The following is an 18381-nucleotide window of genomic DNA, read 5'->3' as shown; positions in this document are numbered from 1 at the left end:
TTTGTTTTTTTGTTTTTTTTTTAAATCACACTGACTTGTGAAGAAGCACTTCAAGAAGCATACATCACCACCTCAGAGCGCATGGTGGCTAGGTCTTAAAAGGTTTATACATTATTATTAAAAATCAATCTCTATGGAGATAACGAATGTGATTTTTGCTTCCGGAACCCAACTGTTAGACTCTATTGATCCGGAATCATTAAATCTTCATATTCATTAAAGGGATTCTGGCTACCTGACAGCAAGGCACAAGACCCAGAAGTGCCAATATATCCATCAGTAAAAAGCATTGGTGAGCAGCTGTTAAAACACTACCAGAAGAGTAATTGTGCTTGTATTAACGATCATTAAGGACATTGGCGTGTTTGGTCCCCACTCTGAATTTTTAGTGAGGTAATGTAATTAGCAATATGTGATTTTCAGTTAGTCTTTAAGAATTGCATATTTGAGCTGCACAGAAGAAAACATCTATTAACATGTATTAAAATATCATCATGAGGATACAGGATGAGTGACATCGTTAAACATCTCTAAATCTATGAGTGTGTCATTGATAAGCAATGTCTGGTCATAGTGACCACAAGGTCGTTGATTTTGTACCAGGAATTGCGGTTGATAAAGCTGTCATGTCAAAAAAAAGGTTACCGGTGAAGTAATGTACACTTATTGATCCATAGAAGCCAGCACTGGCCCCTTAAAAAGAAACTGTGACCCCTGAGCGGATGATCTGTAAATGTGCGGTAACATTTACTGTTGTTCAGCGAAATCCATGGGGAAAATCCAATCATTTAAATATGTGATTGAGAATTTCACCTGAGGGCGATAGATTTCCCCAATCCCCATGCAGATTTCGCGACAGGTACAAGTTGGGTCACTCAAATTCACTACGTTGATCAAAGGAAAGCTGCTTGGTTTGAAAGTGACTTGGTTTGAAATGGCAACAGACAATGAACCTTTTTTCTCTGTGAAATATTGTAGAAAGCCAATGTGACCACACCTTAAGACCGATGGATGGCTGGATAGATGAAATGAGGTACTGTCTGATGTGCTGAAACACAAACATGAAATGCTAAAGGCAAAAAGATGAAGTCTATAATTAACATGGTTGTGATGATTGTGGCCTTTGGACAATTTCAGGGACTCTCCCATTAAACAACTGGGTTTTGATGGTAAACAAAAGACATAAAAAGATGCTGCCTTGTATTATAACAGCTCCATGGTCAGTTGTTAAGAAAACAACAAAAAAAAATGGCTGAATATTTCATATGAATCCTAAAGAGATTTTCAGAGAGCCAAAGAACATCTTTCCAAAATGACATGATTTTCCACTGGCTTTCATTTGTCGATCTGAAAGCTCTCCTTTACATACAGGAGAGGTGTGAGCTAGACCAATCCAATCTTATTCCACACAGTTAAAAACTTATGGCACATCACACTCAATGTAGGGGATGTCACTGTACCGGCTGTCCACCTCTGCCCATTGTTGTACTGCCCGGGCCACAATTTCCTCTGAGAGTCTCTGGGCATAGTCCATCAACACCGGATTGACCAGCACTGGGTCCTCCATGGAGCCGATCTCTGAGAAGACTAGAACGGCTTTCTCTCCTTGCTTTCCTGACTTGCCATCCACTTTCTCCGTTGAGCCGGAATTCTGAGTAGGGTCGCGGTGCTTGGATTTCATGCATCCCATGATATAAATAATGTAGCATTGGATTGAAAGCAGTGAGGCGAAGAGATGCAAAAATGGTGTGATACAGAGGTTATATTCCCTTGGTTGGCAGTTTATAGGGTTTTATATGGGTAAGAGGCTAGGATGTAGAGGTATTTCTCTACAAAGTGTAGTCCAGATGGTCAGCCATGATGTATAGCGTTCTCACACTTGCCCTGTGTGAAGAAGACGCATGTTTTCAGTGAGTTATTGCTTGTCTTTGCAACCTTGTCCAAGACACTGTAATGACTTGATTTTCACAGGAATGAGGATTTCCTAAAGAGGCAGGATAATGTAAAAATATAAAACGGCATGTGCTTACATAGGGTTTATAAATAACATGTAGTAAATTGGCTAGATTTGTTATTCATTAGTGATGGCAATTCCGACTTAATTAAAAGATTTAGTGCTTCTTAACGCGAACACGTAATAACGTCATCAAGTTGACCATAGGATCGCGGCGTGGCATATCACATGCTCTGAAAGCATTTTGGTAAAAGATAGGGCAGGCAATTTTCAGAGCGGATAGCGATAGCAAGTTAGCTTTGAAAACATGAGATCCCACCCGTCCCACAGAGCGTCTCCAAAACCACGCCTTCTTCAAAACACATGAACGCACACAGCAGATTACAATAATACTGAACGTAAACAATATATCATCACAGGTTTCCATCTCTTCCAAATTACAGTTATGGTGTCAACGCAGCATAAGCTCATTGTTTTGGTCCAGGAAGAACTGTAAAAGGTGGCTGCTGTTTCGGGTGCGGTGCTCAGTGACTGACGTCTGTCTAACTACAGCATGAAACGCGCTGATGACGTGTGATGTCTGCGCATTCCAGTCGGACCGAATGCAATGATTGGAAGAACATGTTATGGTCCTATGCACTCCAAAGACAGGTATACAATGCTACCCATTACAGGTTTTCTATTTAAGCGTATTTAGCCCAGTTTAGATCCAGCTCATAAAGTAATTTAAAATCTCAAATAATTAGTATTTACATGAAACACTACTACAATTCATTTGTCTCACTCTCCTCCCTAAATGAGACAATAGAGTGCTATAAAAACATACTCTAATGCTTATAACCATCGCGTATGAATAGCGATAACGTTGTAACATTTCTACTAAATCTGCTTTTCTCTACATCAGTGACACCGGTTAATTTGCTTAACTCTAAAATGATCTTACATCGGTTGACTTGAAAACTGCTCGGACCGATTCAGTTAGATTTTCGATTCAGACCGATTTTGTGAACGGGATCAACCTAATCATTCAACTGATCCGACTCAAACGAACGATTCGTTCAGGATTCGGACGTCTATTCTAGTTGGCGTTTATCTTGTGCTGCCTGCCTAGTGCAGGTAATGACTATAACAGACTTCTCCTTACAACGAAAGCCGGTGGTTCACTCCATTTGCAGCTATCACACAGACACCAAACATCTATCATGTCTCATTTAAATATAAATCGAATTCTGTGAAAAACATTGTGGATTCTAAGCTCTTTTGGGAGTCTGTTAATATTTTATTGAATAATGTTATTACTCTCGGCAGTTATTCTCGAATGACACTCAAACCTGTTGTGTATATAGCCTACATCATATGCATACCATGCAGTCAAGGACAACCGACAATCACTGTCTGCAAATCTGAAGTGATCAGCAGTTTAATAAACATCATGATTGATTCTATCCTGGTTACAGTGTTGTAGCAAGGGTGAACGAGATTAAAATTTCAGCTTTGTCGATATTACTAGTAAATGGATGGTCGTATTTGTGTCAAGAAAGCTTCAAGGTCAAGTCAAAATGATATTTCTGATTTTTTTTTTTTTTTTAAATGCACGATGATCCGTAATTTAATGTTAAAAGTACACATTCCAGAGATATATAATCAGTGTGGGTATACATACCCCTTCGGGCTGCAGGCTGCGAGCGTCCATAATATGGATACAAAATCGAAGAAATCGTTTAATCCAAACTGAAATGCGTTATTTAAAATGAAAACTGCGATAAATCCACACTAATAAATAATAGGCAGAAGCTCCTTCCTCTTCACCAGTCTCGGTTACTCCACAGGAGAATGAGAAAGCATGTTGATGAACTTGCTCTGGTAGGATAAGTCGGGTCAGAATTCAGCATGTGCGTCCGGAGTCCACATATAATCATGATGATAACGTTTCAGTTTCATTCCAGTGACAGGACAGCGATGGGGCTCGACAGCGCATTAATCCGTCTTGTTTTTAAATTCCTCCCTGTCCATTCAGACATGGCCATCTACATGACTGAAATTGCAGCTGGGAAATTCTTTCTGTTTCACGTACACACTTAGTTCATGCTGTCCTTGCCTAAACATTTGTTTGTAAACTGGGTAAAATAGGTTACTGCAACACACGAAGACACAGGTTGTGCCTCGTTGTCTTTTTAAATACATTGTCGCCACCTAGTGAAATGAGCGTTTTCCCTATAGATAGACAAATGTTGATTCCCAAACTTTCTCATGCTATATGACCAACCTAGAGATGTATAATATAGTCGAGATTCATTCGAAATTTATGAAAAATAAACGTATTTGTTGTCATATACAGCACAGATGTTTTGTCATATAGGCCTATGATAGGCATTGACATGATTCAGTAGTTAATTCAGTTAATGTTTCATCAGACTGCATGGTAAATTATGAGTTTGTGAGTTTTTACAAAGACATTCCAGGCATGAGCATATAATAGGCTATTATTTAGAATATAATATAATAGGCTATGTTATGCATTATCATAGCTTATAAGATATACACACACATTAGAACGAAATTAGAAAAATTTCTGATCAGTTTCCGTTTCAATTCTCTCCGTCATTACCGGTATCTTACTTTCACATTATTAGACTGAACCGAAAATATATTGCGACATTAAGTGATACGTAATGGATAATAATGCCCTGTCATCGATCGGCTCATTATCGCATAATTTAAATTTAATATAATATATTTTTTTCGAGACTGGGTGATCAGACGCCAAGTCTTGTGACCCTGAAAGAGTTTTTTGCGATAATGACCGGATGACTGCACATTTATTATCCCGATAATTATACGGTTACTTGCCTAATAAATAAATGGACATGAAATTATGATTTTAGTATAAATAATTGTATTATGTGAGGAGAAACAGTGTAGGCTAATGCATGTGAAATCGGTTGGATAACATCAATTCGCTTAGCAATCAGGCCTAAGGTAGCCATAAGGCCTAACTAATTTTTAATTAGGCCTACATATTTTGTCATGAATGATGATCCAACACATTGATGTAAATTAGAAGTTGTAGAATATTTGTTTATATTTGTGTTTATTAGGCTATGTTTGCGTGTTACCTATCCTTATTATGTAACCTATCATTTTACTAATAACTCACACTGTGCAAAACTTCATGTCAGGACCTGGTTAACGCGTTTTACACAAGACGATCCACAAGATGGCGCTATGCATCTTACCCATGGATCTAAAAAACGAAATAAGCTGCAGCAAACAAGAAGAGTTGTGATTATTCAATGCTACTGTTAAAAAATACATACGTGGTGAAATTACTTTGCGTTGCATTGACAGAAGCAACGTGAATATTATACAAATGCCTCTTTTTCAAATACCACAAGAAAAATGAGAGAGGGAAATTGAATGTCACAAAGGCTGAGAACATACTGTCATTTTGGCAACAGTTATTCACATATAAATTAGCAGATGAGCCCACATGTTAAGGCTGTCAATCAGCTTTTTACCAACGAAAGCATGCTGCTCATATGTAGGCTAAATGTCAAGTAGAGTAGACCTTGATGGTGCCTTATATTGCAATGTAATAAAACAGTAAAACAAATATTCTGTTGCTTATGATTTTATATTCTTAAATATCAAATGTAGCCTTTACGTTCTGGATCAGTTGCGTTTGACGACACACAGGGAGCATCCTGGATGCACGCACTGAAATATTGTAATACAAGTGCGTATTTTTTATATACATGTGTATAATTTGCATTAAAGTTAGACTGGTTCCTCCACGAGTCCTCTAAGATGTGTCATGCCTCTTTAAGAACTGCGAAAGAAGTCCAGCTCTGTCCATTAGGTTTATTGTTGCCAGCTCAGCCAATCATTGAATCTTACGACACAATAGAGTGGCCAAAGTTGCAGTATAAAAAGCCTTGCCGAATTTAAGCATGACATCTACTTGTCCGGTGCGTGGTGAGGTTCATTTCCATAGCAAATCAGATCAAACATAGCAAACATCCTTTAGCACGCCTTGGAACATGCATTTTACGCAGGTTTTAATTTCTCTAAGTGTATTAATTGCATGTGGTCCAGTGGGTAATGGAGATATAACGGCGCCCCAGCAGCCTTCCACAGCCACGGAGGAAAGCGAGCAGTGCTCCACATGTGAGTTCAGGCAACACAGCAAGCTGATGAGACTGCATGCCATCAAGTCCCAAATTCTTAGCAAACTCCGACTCAAACAGGCTCCAAACATCAGCCGGGACGTGGTCAAGCAGCTGTTACCCAAAGCACCGCCTTTACAAGAACTTCTGGATCAGTACGATGTTCTGGGGGATGACAGTAAGGATGGAGCTATGGAAGAGGATGATGAACATGCCACCACAGAGACCATCATGACTATGGCCACAGAGCGTAAGGATCAACTATTTCAAAGATTCATTCATGTAAATGTACTATCATCTTAAAGGACAAAGAATCTAGGGAATAGCCTACTTGGAGAGACCCTTTACGCAGTCTTTACGCCCAAGCCAGTTGCACTCACGAGGCAGCTATTGTGCATAAAATGCACAGTTAAGATGTATAATTGTCGATTCCTGTTTTTTAAGGCTTTGTGCCCCTCTTTTTCAGCCTTGCTAAAGCAATTTTACGCACGCTGAACATGGAAGTCCAGCAAAAGCGCACCAGCGTCGGTCAGAAGAAAACGTTTTCACCTTTACCACACGTGATAGGCGAACTGTAGTTTAAACTGGTTCACATCTTAGCCAATCTTTTAGGTGAAACTGTGTATTATGTGTAATGCCTTTTATATGCAATGTCTAAATATAGACATTATATCTGTAGCCCATCCATTCGTTTTTAAAGATATAAATAGCCTGTTTCCTTCTGCAACGCCGTATATATAGCCTACAAATATAGTATATATAGTCAATCTAATTATTACATATAAATGTCCCGCTAATGTATGTAATTTATTTTGGTTTGTGGGCGTAGTCAACGTTATTTCTTTAAAAGTTTTTTTTTTTTTTTTTTCAATTAGCCTATATCAGTGCGTAATTTTATGGACCGCTTTAATAATAAAACTGTCACTGAAAACCAGTAGTCTAGATCCCGTATAATCACTCTGATTTACTTTCTCTTCTTTTTTTCAGCTGACCCCACCGTTCAAGTAGATCGGAAACCGAAGTGTTGTTTTTTCTCCTTCAGTCCGAAAATCCAAGCGAACCGGATCGTAAGAGCGCAGCTCTGGGTTCATCTGAGACCGGCGGAAGAAGTGACCACCGTCTTCTTACAGATATCACGGCTGATGCCCGTTACGGACGGAGGAAGACACATACGAATACGATCCCTGAAGATCGATGTGAACGCAGGAGTCACGTCTTGGCAGAGTATAGACGTAAAGCAGGTGCTCACGGTGTGGTTAAGACAACCGGAGACCAACTGGGGCATCGAGATAAACGCGTATGACGCGAAGGGAAACGACTTGGCCGTTACCTCCGCTGAGGCTGGAGAGGATGGACTGGTAAGTTGAGCTGTTGTGTCACCAAATGTGCGTTTTTTTCAGACAACCAATTTTAGACAGAGCTCCGTCAATAGTAATTGCTGTGAATGATAATAGCGAGAAATGATTTATATGGTTTAGTTATACGTTTTGTTTCAAATCAGCAATCTCCCAAAAAATGAGTCCCTGTAGCACCAATGTAAAACATTTCTTAATTGCATGTTTCAGAGAGCGGAACATTCAGTGATCGGTGTAGTCATGAATGTTTTTGTAAATGTTGTCCGAATCCTGAACGAATGATTCGTTCAAACCGGTTCTTTTTAGTGAATCAAAAACGAACAGCGCGACCACAGTAATTCGGTTTTAGAACTAACGATTCTTTTGACCTAGTTCTTGTAATGAATCAACAGCATGCATCGGCTTAGTAACCTACAGTCCGATTCCCGAACGAATGACTCTTTTTAGCCGGTTCTTTTTAGTGAAAAACACGTATGAATCAATCGAAACAGTTAAACTGACTCACTAAATTGCAAGTTACTTTCGTGATATTTGACTCGAAAGTTAAAACAAACTGAAAAGAATATATGTTAAGACTCCTGAAACTTGAATCAGAGTAGTTAGTGGTTGTTCACAAGCTTGTGTTGTAATCAGTGGTACATTATAAAAATAATGTTTTAGTAGGCTATTTAAAGTGTGTTAAAATCCATTTAAAAAGCAAAACATTTATTACCTGTATTTCTGTATATTGATTGTGCTGAAATCTAAAATGATCTCATGATTTGCTGGGCACACAGTAAATGCAGTAGGAATTGAATTAATTCATTTTTTTTATTACAAGAATCCTTAATGGCACCATTAAGGAACGGGAATTGTTAAGTGGCATCGGAACCAGAAAAATTGAATTCTTTCCCTTTCTTAATCATATCCGAATTGGCTAGATTTAGCATTCGCTAATGGTTGGACAAAGCAATTTCGAGGTCAGACTGAGAGTTGTCTTGTTAGCCCATAGATATGAAAGTAGCAAGAGTAAACTTTGGGTTCTTTCTCTCACAGCTCCCCTTTATGGAGGTGAAAATCTCAGAGGGCCCAAAGCGAATCCGGAGGGACTCTGGACTGGACTGCGACGAGAATTCCTCAGAGTCTCGGTGCTGCAGATACCCTCTCACTGTGGACTTCGAGGACTTCGGCTGGGACTGGATTATTGCTCCAAAACGCTATAAGGCGAATTACTGTTCGGGAGAATGCGACTACATGCACCTGCAGAAGTATCCCCACACCCATCTGGTGAACAAGGCCAATCCGCGAGGCACCGCCGGGCCCTGCTGCACCCCAACCAAGATGTCTCCCATCAACATGCTTTACTTCAATGGCAAAGAGCAGATCATCTACGGCAAGATCCCGTCAATGGTAGTAGACCGCTGTGGCTGCTCGTGAACCAGTGCCCAGACAGGACTTGATCCGTCTCAAAGACCCGGACATCTGATCACACCACCCGCCATCCATTATCAGTGCTTTCCGCAAGACACTGTGCAATAGAAGGACGCTCACTCACTCTCTGGGCACCGCTTCATTTGACTATGTTTTTTTTGTCATTTTCCTCTAAATCAGTATCTCTGCCACAGGAGTCCAATGTCACATGGATATACTAAAGGAATGTCTTGGGAATGGACACTTTTGAAATGGACGACATTCTCTGCTTTATTTCATGTTTTCACCTTGTCAGAATACTCTCATTAGGATACACAGACAACATACAAAAAAATATATTACACAACCACTCCAAAATACAATCATTTAGATCTTTGCTGTAACAGCTGTAACCAGTGAGCTTGTTTAAGAAGAGTATCCAAGAGAAACAGAGAGGGACTCTCGAACATTGAACAGAGCTTGAATAGGGTTATCTGACGCAAACTTCCACATACACTGCAATAAACACACAGATCGAATTGTTAATCATAGCTTTTGTCCACTACTCATCTGTCGAACAGCCCTACACACTTGAATTATTATTGAGATCGGCATTAAGGGAGAGAAGGACTTGAAGCAGAGGCGCTGTGAATGCGGTCTACACATTGAAATGTGTTCGAGACAGAGACGTCGGAACTGTAAGAATGAATGTTAATATCACGCTACCACTCTGTCTTCAAACCACACAGTTTGCACTATGGCAGACCAATAGAAAGAATTGGTTGCTAAAAATGTTGTAAAAACTGATTTTGATATGTTTGCTAATTGTATTGTATACTTGCCATTGTTTCCATTAACAGTTGCCTTTTTTAACCACGGTTAGTACATGTATAAGAACACAAAATAGCAAAAAAAAAAAAAAAACTGTACAATATAAATCTATGTATCTGTTCAAACAAATAAAGGTGCTTGCTTTATATGTTTAACTCTATTATTTCAAATTGCTTTACAAGAAATGTTATTGAGTTTTTATTCTATAATATCTGGAAACGTCTAATTCTGTACATGAATGATTTAATCCAAGTAATGAAAATCAGTTGATAAAATCTTTTATTGAGTAATATGGGTCCTGATCAGAGCGTTTAAAGGGGAACATTCTCCACGTTGTGTTGTTTTATGCACAATGCAAAAGGTGGATGAAGGGTGTTGTCTGAGCTGTGTTAAGAAGTTCCTTCTGGGTTGGATTTACTATCATTTGACCTTTTCATTTGTTTTTCCTGTAATGGCAGCAAGCTGCAGTGTTACATAAGCCCAAATTAACAAATCTCCCCTCGGAATAGTTCAGCGTGAGCATGCAGCAGAGTTTTCTAAAATCACTTGTGCAGAAATGTTTTGACAGCATGGCTAATTAGACCAAGGCTTATTGGAGCCCTCACTTCCGTCCAGAAGAGGGCGAACTCAGCACTGCCGAGATCTGCTTCCTTTCCTGCTGTGAGTTGGACAGATGCCATGGAAACCAGGTGGGAACTGCTCTGAAATGAACAGAGGGTTGTGGGAGATTAAAAGTCCCTGAGCAATAACATTTCTTTCCACATTTGGGTTGAGATAATGCGCCGTGGATTCTGGATCATTTGCCACATACAATTAAACGTGGGTTCTGAAAAGCCCCAACACCTCACATGAACGCTCTTGAAACTATCGATAAGCGCTTTAACATCTGAATGCGCACCGATAATCAGGTGCACCTCTTCGTAATTCATCCTGTTCTACATGCAGAAGCGTTCGTGCTATGAATCACGTTCAGCAGAAGAATGATTGATTTGTTTTCTTGTGCATCTGACTTGCAACGCAGTCCTTAGTGCCAGGTAATGGCAAGTGTATGATAAACAGGAACTGTAACGGTTTCCCCGAGTTGTTATATCTGTCACATGGGAAAAGTTTTCCTGGTCTCCGTGGCTTGACGGCTGCCAGCACATTCCCAGGTTGACAGGAGAGGAAGTGACTGTGAGAAAATGGGAAGGCAGCGTGGCTCCTCGGGGGGACAGAAGACTCCGGGGGGAAACACATAGCTCATCTCAGTCACCAGGCTTCCCCATATCCGCACGAGCTGCAGGGGAGCCGAGTAGAGCTGCGTGCGCTCGGACAGGAGGGAAGCACCTTCAACAAGGGGGAAGAGGGACAGCTGCCAGGTGTGGTCAAACATCTGCATCTTCACACTAACTCTGGAGCAGCTGGGGAAACGCTTGGTTTGAGTGATGAGCTGAAAGTACACACTGCCATGAGGTATCAGGTCGAATATTGATGGCGAGGCTGAGGACAGGTGATGACCGATGATGTATTTTATGCTATTGACATCTCACCTGGTCCGTTGCTGTGGTAAACATGCACTTTTCTATGACCTGTCTGCCAAAAAAGCAATTTTTCATCTCAAGTTGACAGATGTCAACTGGACGTTTTCCACTAGAAACAAACATTGATGTATTATTTTAATTTAATACTGTGAAGCTGCTTTGATACAATCTGTATTGTGAAAAGCGCTATATAAATAAACTTGACTTGACTTGACTTGACATGTCCTTCAGGTTTTGAACAAGAGACAAAATATTGTGAATCGTAAGATTATTCAAACTTTAATAAAGATTCTAAAGTCTGTTTGTTTATAAATATGAATCAAATTAAAATGGGTTTGTGTTTCATATTTCAATGATTTTAAAATATGGTCCAGTAGATTTATACATGCACTGCTGATATTTTAATGGTTCAACATAAATCAATAAACACTATTAATTAAAGGTTTGGGGTCAGTATGAATAAGAAATGTTTCTTGAGCAGCAGATCAGCATAGTAGAATGATTTCTGAAGGATCACGTGACACTGAAGAATTGAGTAATAACGCTGAAATAAATTCCATTTTAAAATATATTTTAAATACAAAACAATTATTTTAAATTGCAATTATTATTACAATATTACTGTTTTTACTGTATTTTTAATGGAATAAATGAAGCCTCGGTGAGCATGAGAGACGCATTTTCGCTTTGGCTTGAAAAACATGGCATAGTGTGATTTGATTATCCTTTAAACCGATCTAACTGATGCTTCTTGCAATTTTGAACAACCTTCATCTAAACCAACTTTACCATGGATTTACCATGGATACCATGGTATTTAAATCAGCTGAATCTGAATCAACAATCTTCAATACTAAGCTACATGACAGAAAACCAAATGTTCAGGTTTGTAAGGTACATAAAACGCAAATGCTCATTAAACAAGACCTAATGACAATGCCTTTCCATCAACTAGCCCAAAACTCTGTCACATCGACCATGCTTAATTTTGAGCTCTGCTCTGCACTGTTCTCTTCTAAGTCAGTCAACAATCAGGTTCTCTCAATGATCACAAGCTAAAGTACCATTAATTTTAATGATTAATCTTACATTTTGCAATGTAATAATCGCCTCATTGTCCAAAGGATGTGAGACTCGGTCGCAGTGAACTTCTGCCCTCATCTGAAGAAAGCAATGAAAAGCAATAAAAGACACGAGCCTCGGGCAGATGGGCGCAGATGTGCAGCCACTGACGGCTGGTTGTCAGCGCTCCTGATGAATTTATCCAGCGCATCCACACTGGGCCTTGCCTTCAACACCACTTGTTTTTTCACTTAGCTAAGAAATCGACATCCGTCTCTCCCGACACTCTATTGACCCTTGTGGAATCAACATTTGATTAATTACATCGTAAAGCTTCCGGACGTCGAAGACGGGAATGTGTCCTGTTTTAGCAATGTGTAACTCAAGATCACATTTGGGCTGGAATGAGTCATTCAGCAAGATGTGTCCATAAGTCTAAGTTCATTTACAAGGCACCCTAATGACTGAAGTGGAAAAGGTCTGTGGCAGTAAACCATATGCCCCCAGGAGACCAATGACTGACAGTGATGGAGGATAGATGCTCCTCTGAGGAGACAGCGAGATGTCTGGATCATTTGGAAAAGTGGAAACATGTCCCCTCCTGTGTCATCACAACGCCTGTCAGACAGCTGGATATGCAGGAATCGGAGGTGTCTTGTCATATGGAGAAGCAGTTCTGCTTTGTTTTGCAGTAATGTTCCTATCAATGTTCCTATCAAATATTGTTCAGATAAAATATTGCCAATTGAAATCTAGTTATCCGTCTATCTATCTATCTATCTGTCTATCTATCTATTTATCTATCCATCCATCCATCCATCCATCCATCCACCTTTCTGTCTGTCTATCCATCTGTCCATCTATCTATCTATCTATCTATCTATCTGTCTGTATGCCTGCTTGTCTATCTGTCATCTACGTATATGTCAATCAAAGGATAGTTAACCTTAACAACCATTCAGAACACACCAGAAACCAACCAGCAGCACCCTTGCAACCACTTAGTAAGCAATAAGCATGAGGCTTACCTTGTTCTCAGAGATTCTTCAGATCCTTTTTGCCAGTCAGATCTGTAAGACACATAACAGACTATGTTAATTTGCATACACAAAACTGTAACACCAATTACATACAGTTCAGAGATAGGAATAAGCAAAGGTAACCCCCATTCCAGCACATAAATCTAACATTTATAAAGTCTCTAAGGACAACATGAAAACTGAGTCGGTCATTATACAGTTGATGCTGCCAAGTACCACAAGCCTCATAGAGAGAGCATTAAGGTGGACAGTATGCAATTCACCAATGTAAGGCAGCAGCAAGAATGAATGTTTAGAAGAGTGGATCCACCTGCTGTGATCACCATATGGTGACACACTTGATACTTAGACCACAGTAAAATGGGTCATTTATAACTCCATAGATTTTCTGTGAAATTTTTTAAACAAATGGTGCTACATGAGTAAAAATGTACTTTATCTGAGTTTTGGATTTGATTCCAGTAGGGCTGGGCGGTATGACGTTATATATCGTTACCGCGGTAGAAAATGTCAAAAGTAACAGATTTTTTTATTCCGTGTATAGACCTTATGCACCAGAGAAACGAGGGCGCCGCCATCTTTAGAATATTGTCTTTTAACTTCCGTTTTTGCGGTCGCTCTGTATATCTCTATGGCATCGCTGTCCAGGAGTAGGCCTAATTAGCTTCTGAAGTGGATTTACTTAATGTGAAGTTAACGAAAGTTATCATGAGGACTGTAATGTTTAAATCAGATGTCTTAACAAATGTCAGTCGCCCGGGAATATTTTAAAACGAGCCGTTCATTAATAAACACGCAAAATCACTGTGAAAATACAGACCGGAAGTCAAAAGACAACGAGCGCAGCGCTGAAAAGGGGCGGGGCTACATAAGGTCTTCCGCGACATGTAAATAAGTGGGCGTGGTTAACTCACATGCAGCGTTCTGCGTGCGTGATACTGTGACACTGAGGTTTGTCAAAGAAACATGGAGAAAGCAGATCAAGAAGATCCACAAAGGAATTACGTTTTCTAAAGGGTTGTTGTTGTTAACGTGATATTTTCGGGAAAAAATGCGCAGCAGTCAACTAGAGCAGTGCAGCACCCGTAGGCTACAGTTTGCACGTTCGCAACGGGGAAAGCATGAAGCTTACTTGACAACAACAGTTCATATATCAATATCGTAACGAATAGAAATAAGCTTAAATAATGTATAGTTATCTGCATATTTCCGTCTCTTATGTATAGTTACTTTTTAAACACGAAAATCGCATTCAGCATGACACGCGAGCGGTTGCCGTGGTAATGAACAACCTGCTTGTTAAAAGCGAATGTATAATCTTGTATCTGAGGCAAAATTTCTAAATATGCAGCGCAAGTTATATATTTATAACTCCAAACAATTGGCCACTGAACCAGCTGATAAAATCTTCCTTTGATTCGATAAAGTGATTACAACTTGACACTCAAATTAACCGATCGCATTTAACTGATGCAAAAGACGCGCGCGTGCACACGCACTGAGCTTTATCCAATACTCAGATTTCGTTTTTTTAAATATATGCAAATTAGTGCACATTTGATTAGATATTGCCTAATTTGCATATTTAAACATTAAATTACAGAAAACTTGTAATACATTTTTTTCTCATCTTAATGTAGATTTTAATCAACTGTGAAAGTTTCATGGTGATATCTGCTAGTTAAAAATTTTACCCTATTCACCTTTAGTGTCTCGCCTTAATTTGCATAAAAAATGAAATCTTAGACAACTTGCAATGGTGTTTTTCTTAGTTATTATGTAATATGGAATACATCACATATCCACTGGGAACATTTTAGAGTGATATTGATTGAATATGTATGTCGGCCTTAAAAAATGACACAAAAAGCCTAATGCTTAATTTCACCTTAAAAGTTGGTATTTTGCATATATAGGCTATATACATAAAAAAGGCAGTGAGCCTCCATTATATCTTTGCTCTGACCCTTGACTATCGATCTAGAAACTTAATTTCCTCATCTTGATTGCCTACTTACAAAAAAACTAGGGGAAAATGGTCCAACGACTGAGCAAGATAGGCAATTTGGCGGCCATTTTGATATGCAAATTAGAAGGTCAAAATCTCAAAATTTCGCTTGGGTACCAGTTTATTTGGATTCAGCACCCTTGAAATATGTAAAGTAGGCCGGTGCCCGACTTGTACCCATAAATGCTCCTCACTTTCACTTTTTGGGTACATCCCATCTAGACTAGAGAGGGAGCGCGGTGTGTCAGTGTTCACTGGGCTATGGTAAAATAATGACGCAGTTACAAGGTGTGTATAATTTAAACTACTTAGTCAACACTAACAGTAGCTGCTGTTTTCATACTGCTGCTCTCCTTCTAGTCACTTCTGAACTTGATGAACTTGACACTTCTGAACTTCTCTTGATTAAAGCCCCAGGTGACGGGTTGCCAGATTTCACAAAAAGAGCAAAACAAGCCCCTTAAAAACGCAGTATAATAAGCAGACATGGCAAACATGTACCGGGGAACACATTTAAACATAAACTAGTATTACTAATATCCAACAAAATTAAAAGGAACTAATTTAGGCTATTAATAGAATATTAATTCAGATATTATAAAATGATTGATGAAGTAAAGCAATAACATGAGATTGAAAAATTATTCAGCAACACTTTATTTAAAGTTTAATTGCGCCTGTATTGTTGTATTTAATATCAATCAGTTTGGGGAAGTTCATCTAAAAGATGAGTGTGTTTTGTTTACTATATTAGCTATCAAAATAGTTTACCAAAGAAATAATTTACCAAATAAAATCCAAATCCAAATCAAACAAGGTGAAGTACTTTTCATTTCTAAAGTATTTGGGTTTATTTATTATACAAAGCCCTTTCTGTCGATTTTTCGAGAATAACTTAATATATAAATAACTATATCGTGAAATATATCGTTACCGTGAAACAGAATTTTGGTCATACCGCCCACCCCTTGTTTCCAGAGCTAAAATTTGACAGAAAAATGTGGACTCTTTAATGTGCAGGTGATTTCAGCTCTCAAGCAGAATGATAATATCTACCCGGGCCACATGGACATCTGTCTTCTGAGCCACAATGTTTCTTAACCTTCGACCCCTGTTGCAGAGGCACTGGAATGGCATTTGGCACGTTCCCTGCCCATCTCATGCCAGACCCTCCTACAGTACTCTCCTTCTAGTGCCAGCTGCTCGGTCTTCAATTAATAGAGGCCATTTAACAGCTAATTATATACTGTTAATGTACAGCAGCACGTTTTGGAGATTTGCACTTTGTTTGAGAGCGAAACGTTTGTCTGTTTGAAAGAATAAAAATGGCGCCTGAATGAACAGTTGAAAGCCGTGGAAAAAGTTGTAAAGCTTAAGAATTAACACGATAATATAGAGGTAATAATTATATATATTTAATATATATATATATATATTATACCCTCTGCCTTGTAAACAAATTCTGTAAATGGGATTTTCCTACCCTTGGAGCAATTCAAGCTTAGTCCGCCGTTCCAGCTGTTACTACAGGCAACGCGTCTAGTGTGCGAATTATTTTAGTTTTTATCGCAACGTAAAACCGTCAACTTTCTTAAAGAAAAAAAAAACGTTTTTTTGATACTTTTGTGATGTACAAATCTATAAAAACGTGATAAAAATGACTATACTTGAGGTTTGTCGATGTAATGACTGACGCCATCTGTTGCGTAATAGGCTACTCTTGTGGTTCTAGTGTTCATAACCGCTATGGAGCTAAACAAAAATGAAAACAGAGGAAATGTGTTATGGTTGCTTGTTTTCGCCAAAGAATAAAACATTTTTAACCCTTTCATGCATGAATTATGATAACCTCAGGATTTTTTTTCTCTGTTTTATTGCTTTTTTATTGATTTTTTTTTTTTTTTTTACACATATTTTTCAAAGAGATTTTCAGATGTCCACTTGAGTGGACAGCATACTTTTATGGTTTAAACTGAAGAGATACATAATACAGTAATAACACCACAATACTGTGTGTATTTAACAAACCAATCAATACAATTATATAAAATCATGTGGAAACTATAAAATATATACAAAAAAATTAAATGCGAAATATTGCAACTTTAGGCAATTGAACTGAAGGAAGGAACTGAAGTAATGGGTGGATATTCCGGAGAAACTTGGAATTTCTGACTGGCCATTGACTATCTTACATCGATGGCCAAAGCAGTTTATCAATGGCATCGATACATTGCATCGAGTTACATCTTCTAATTCTGACTTCTTTCTCAGAATTGCGAGATAAAAACTCGCAATTGCGAGTTATAAAGTCAGAATGGCGAGTTTATATATTATGCAATTCTGACTGAAATAAAATTAAGATTTGTGAGATAAAAAAGGCGCAATTAGGCCTACCTTTTTTATTTTCAAGGAAACAAGCTTACATAGGTTTTCGAGAATTTCGTTTTTTATTATAGGCTGTATTATATTGTATGCAATATAACAGTATGTTTCAAGATTAGTATTCATAAAAGAGCAGGCAAAAAGTACTCAGATGGCCTACAGTGAAGCAACTAGAACTTACGCTGGTAGATCACATGATAATGACAACATGGCGAATGCAGTAGCCTAGCCATTCATACTACACATTAACACTATATAGAACATGCTTTTTTAGCAGTCGCAAAGTAAATACTTATTCAAAATAAGTAGGCTATGCGATTTCGGACGCAGCCAGAGAGAGAAAGCAATGCAGAATTTAAAGACGCTAATCAAAAATTTTATTAAAAACTACAGCACGCTAAAAAGTGCTTGACCACTGTCATAAAATTAATTTAAATTAATGTTAGGATAAATTAAAGTTAGGCTATACCTATTTAAATAAGATTACTTGCAGTTAATTTGCTTTATTGGCATAAACTTCAGTTAATTCAATATTTTAATGAATAATAGCACTATAATTTATAGACGTCTATTTTTTTCAACTTATGATTTCTACTGCAAAATGTGCATGTAATCATTAAATATAAACTGGGTTATAGCTAATGCTCACTTGAATTTTTTCTAGCTAATTT

General features: G+C 38.4%; 2 protein-coding genes across 7 annotated transcripts; one reads left to right on the top strand and one right to left on the bottom strand.

Annotated features, from left to right (window-relative positions):
• On the bottom strand, positions 1 to 17016 carry akap19 (A-kinase anchoring protein 19). 6 transcript variants are annotated; one of them, XM_079881222.1, is made up of 3 exons: positions 16809 to 17016; positions 13306 to 13347; positions 1 to 1884 (listed from the first exon to the last, which is right to left on the bottom strand). In XM_079881222.1, the coding sequence occupies exon 3, from the start codon at positions 1688 to 1690 to the stop codon at positions 1421 to 1423; it is 270 nt and encodes an 89-aa protein (XP_079737348.1). In that variant the 5' UTR covers positions 1691 to 1884; positions 13306 to 13347; positions 16809 to 17016; the 3' UTR covers positions 1 to 1420. The 6 variants fall into 6 exon arrangements, 3 of the variants coding, with proteins under 3 accessions (XP_079737348.1, XP_079737349.1, XP_079737347.1); XM_079881223.1 differs by having other exon boundaries at positions 16993 to 17008; XR_013822276.1 differs by lacking the exon at positions 1 to 1884 and adding an exon at positions 9915 to 10396.
• Positions 5879 to 9837, top strand: mstnb (myostatin b). Its single transcript, XM_079881220.1, has 3 exons — positions 5879 to 6370; positions 7108 to 7478; positions 8511 to 9837. Exons 1-3 carry the CDS (start codon positions 5995 to 5997, stop codon positions 8889 to 8891), a joined length of 1128 nt encoding a protein of 375 aa, XP_079737346.1. The 5' UTR covers positions 5879 to 5994; the 3' UTR covers positions 8892 to 9837.
• Positions 17017 to 18381: the final 1365 nt, after the last annotated feature.

This window comes from Squalius cephalus (assembly GCF_949319135.1).
Source record: "Squalius cephalus genome assembly, chromosome: 9".
Classification (NCBI taxonomy): Eukaryota; Metazoa; Chordata; class Actinopteri; order Cypriniformes; family Leuciscidae; genus Squalius; species Squalius cephalus.
The sequence above is the reverse complement of the archived record's forward strand: the minus strand, read 5'-3'. Positions and strand labels throughout refer to the sequence as shown.

What these genes read in the sequence shown, in the direction of transcription:
- akap19 (XM_079881222.1), bottom strand. Translation starts at nt 1,690, where the DNA reads ATGGGATGCATGAAATCCAAGCACCGCGACCCTACTCAGAATTCCGGC.
- mstnb (XM_079881220.1), top strand. Translation starts at nt 5,995, where the DNA reads ATGCATTTTACGCAGGTTTTAATTTCTCTAAGTGTATTAATTGCATGT. An exon ending in CATGACTATGGCCACAGAGC is followed by an intron (nt 6,371 to 7,107) that starts GTAAGGATCAAC and finishes TCTTTTTTTCAG; the next exon opens with CTGACCCCACCGTTCAAGTA. An exon ending in AGGCTGGAGAGGATGGACTG is followed by an intron (nt 7,479 to 8,510) that starts GTAAGTTGAGCT and finishes TTTCTCTCACAG; the next exon opens with CTCCCCTTTATGGAGGTGAA.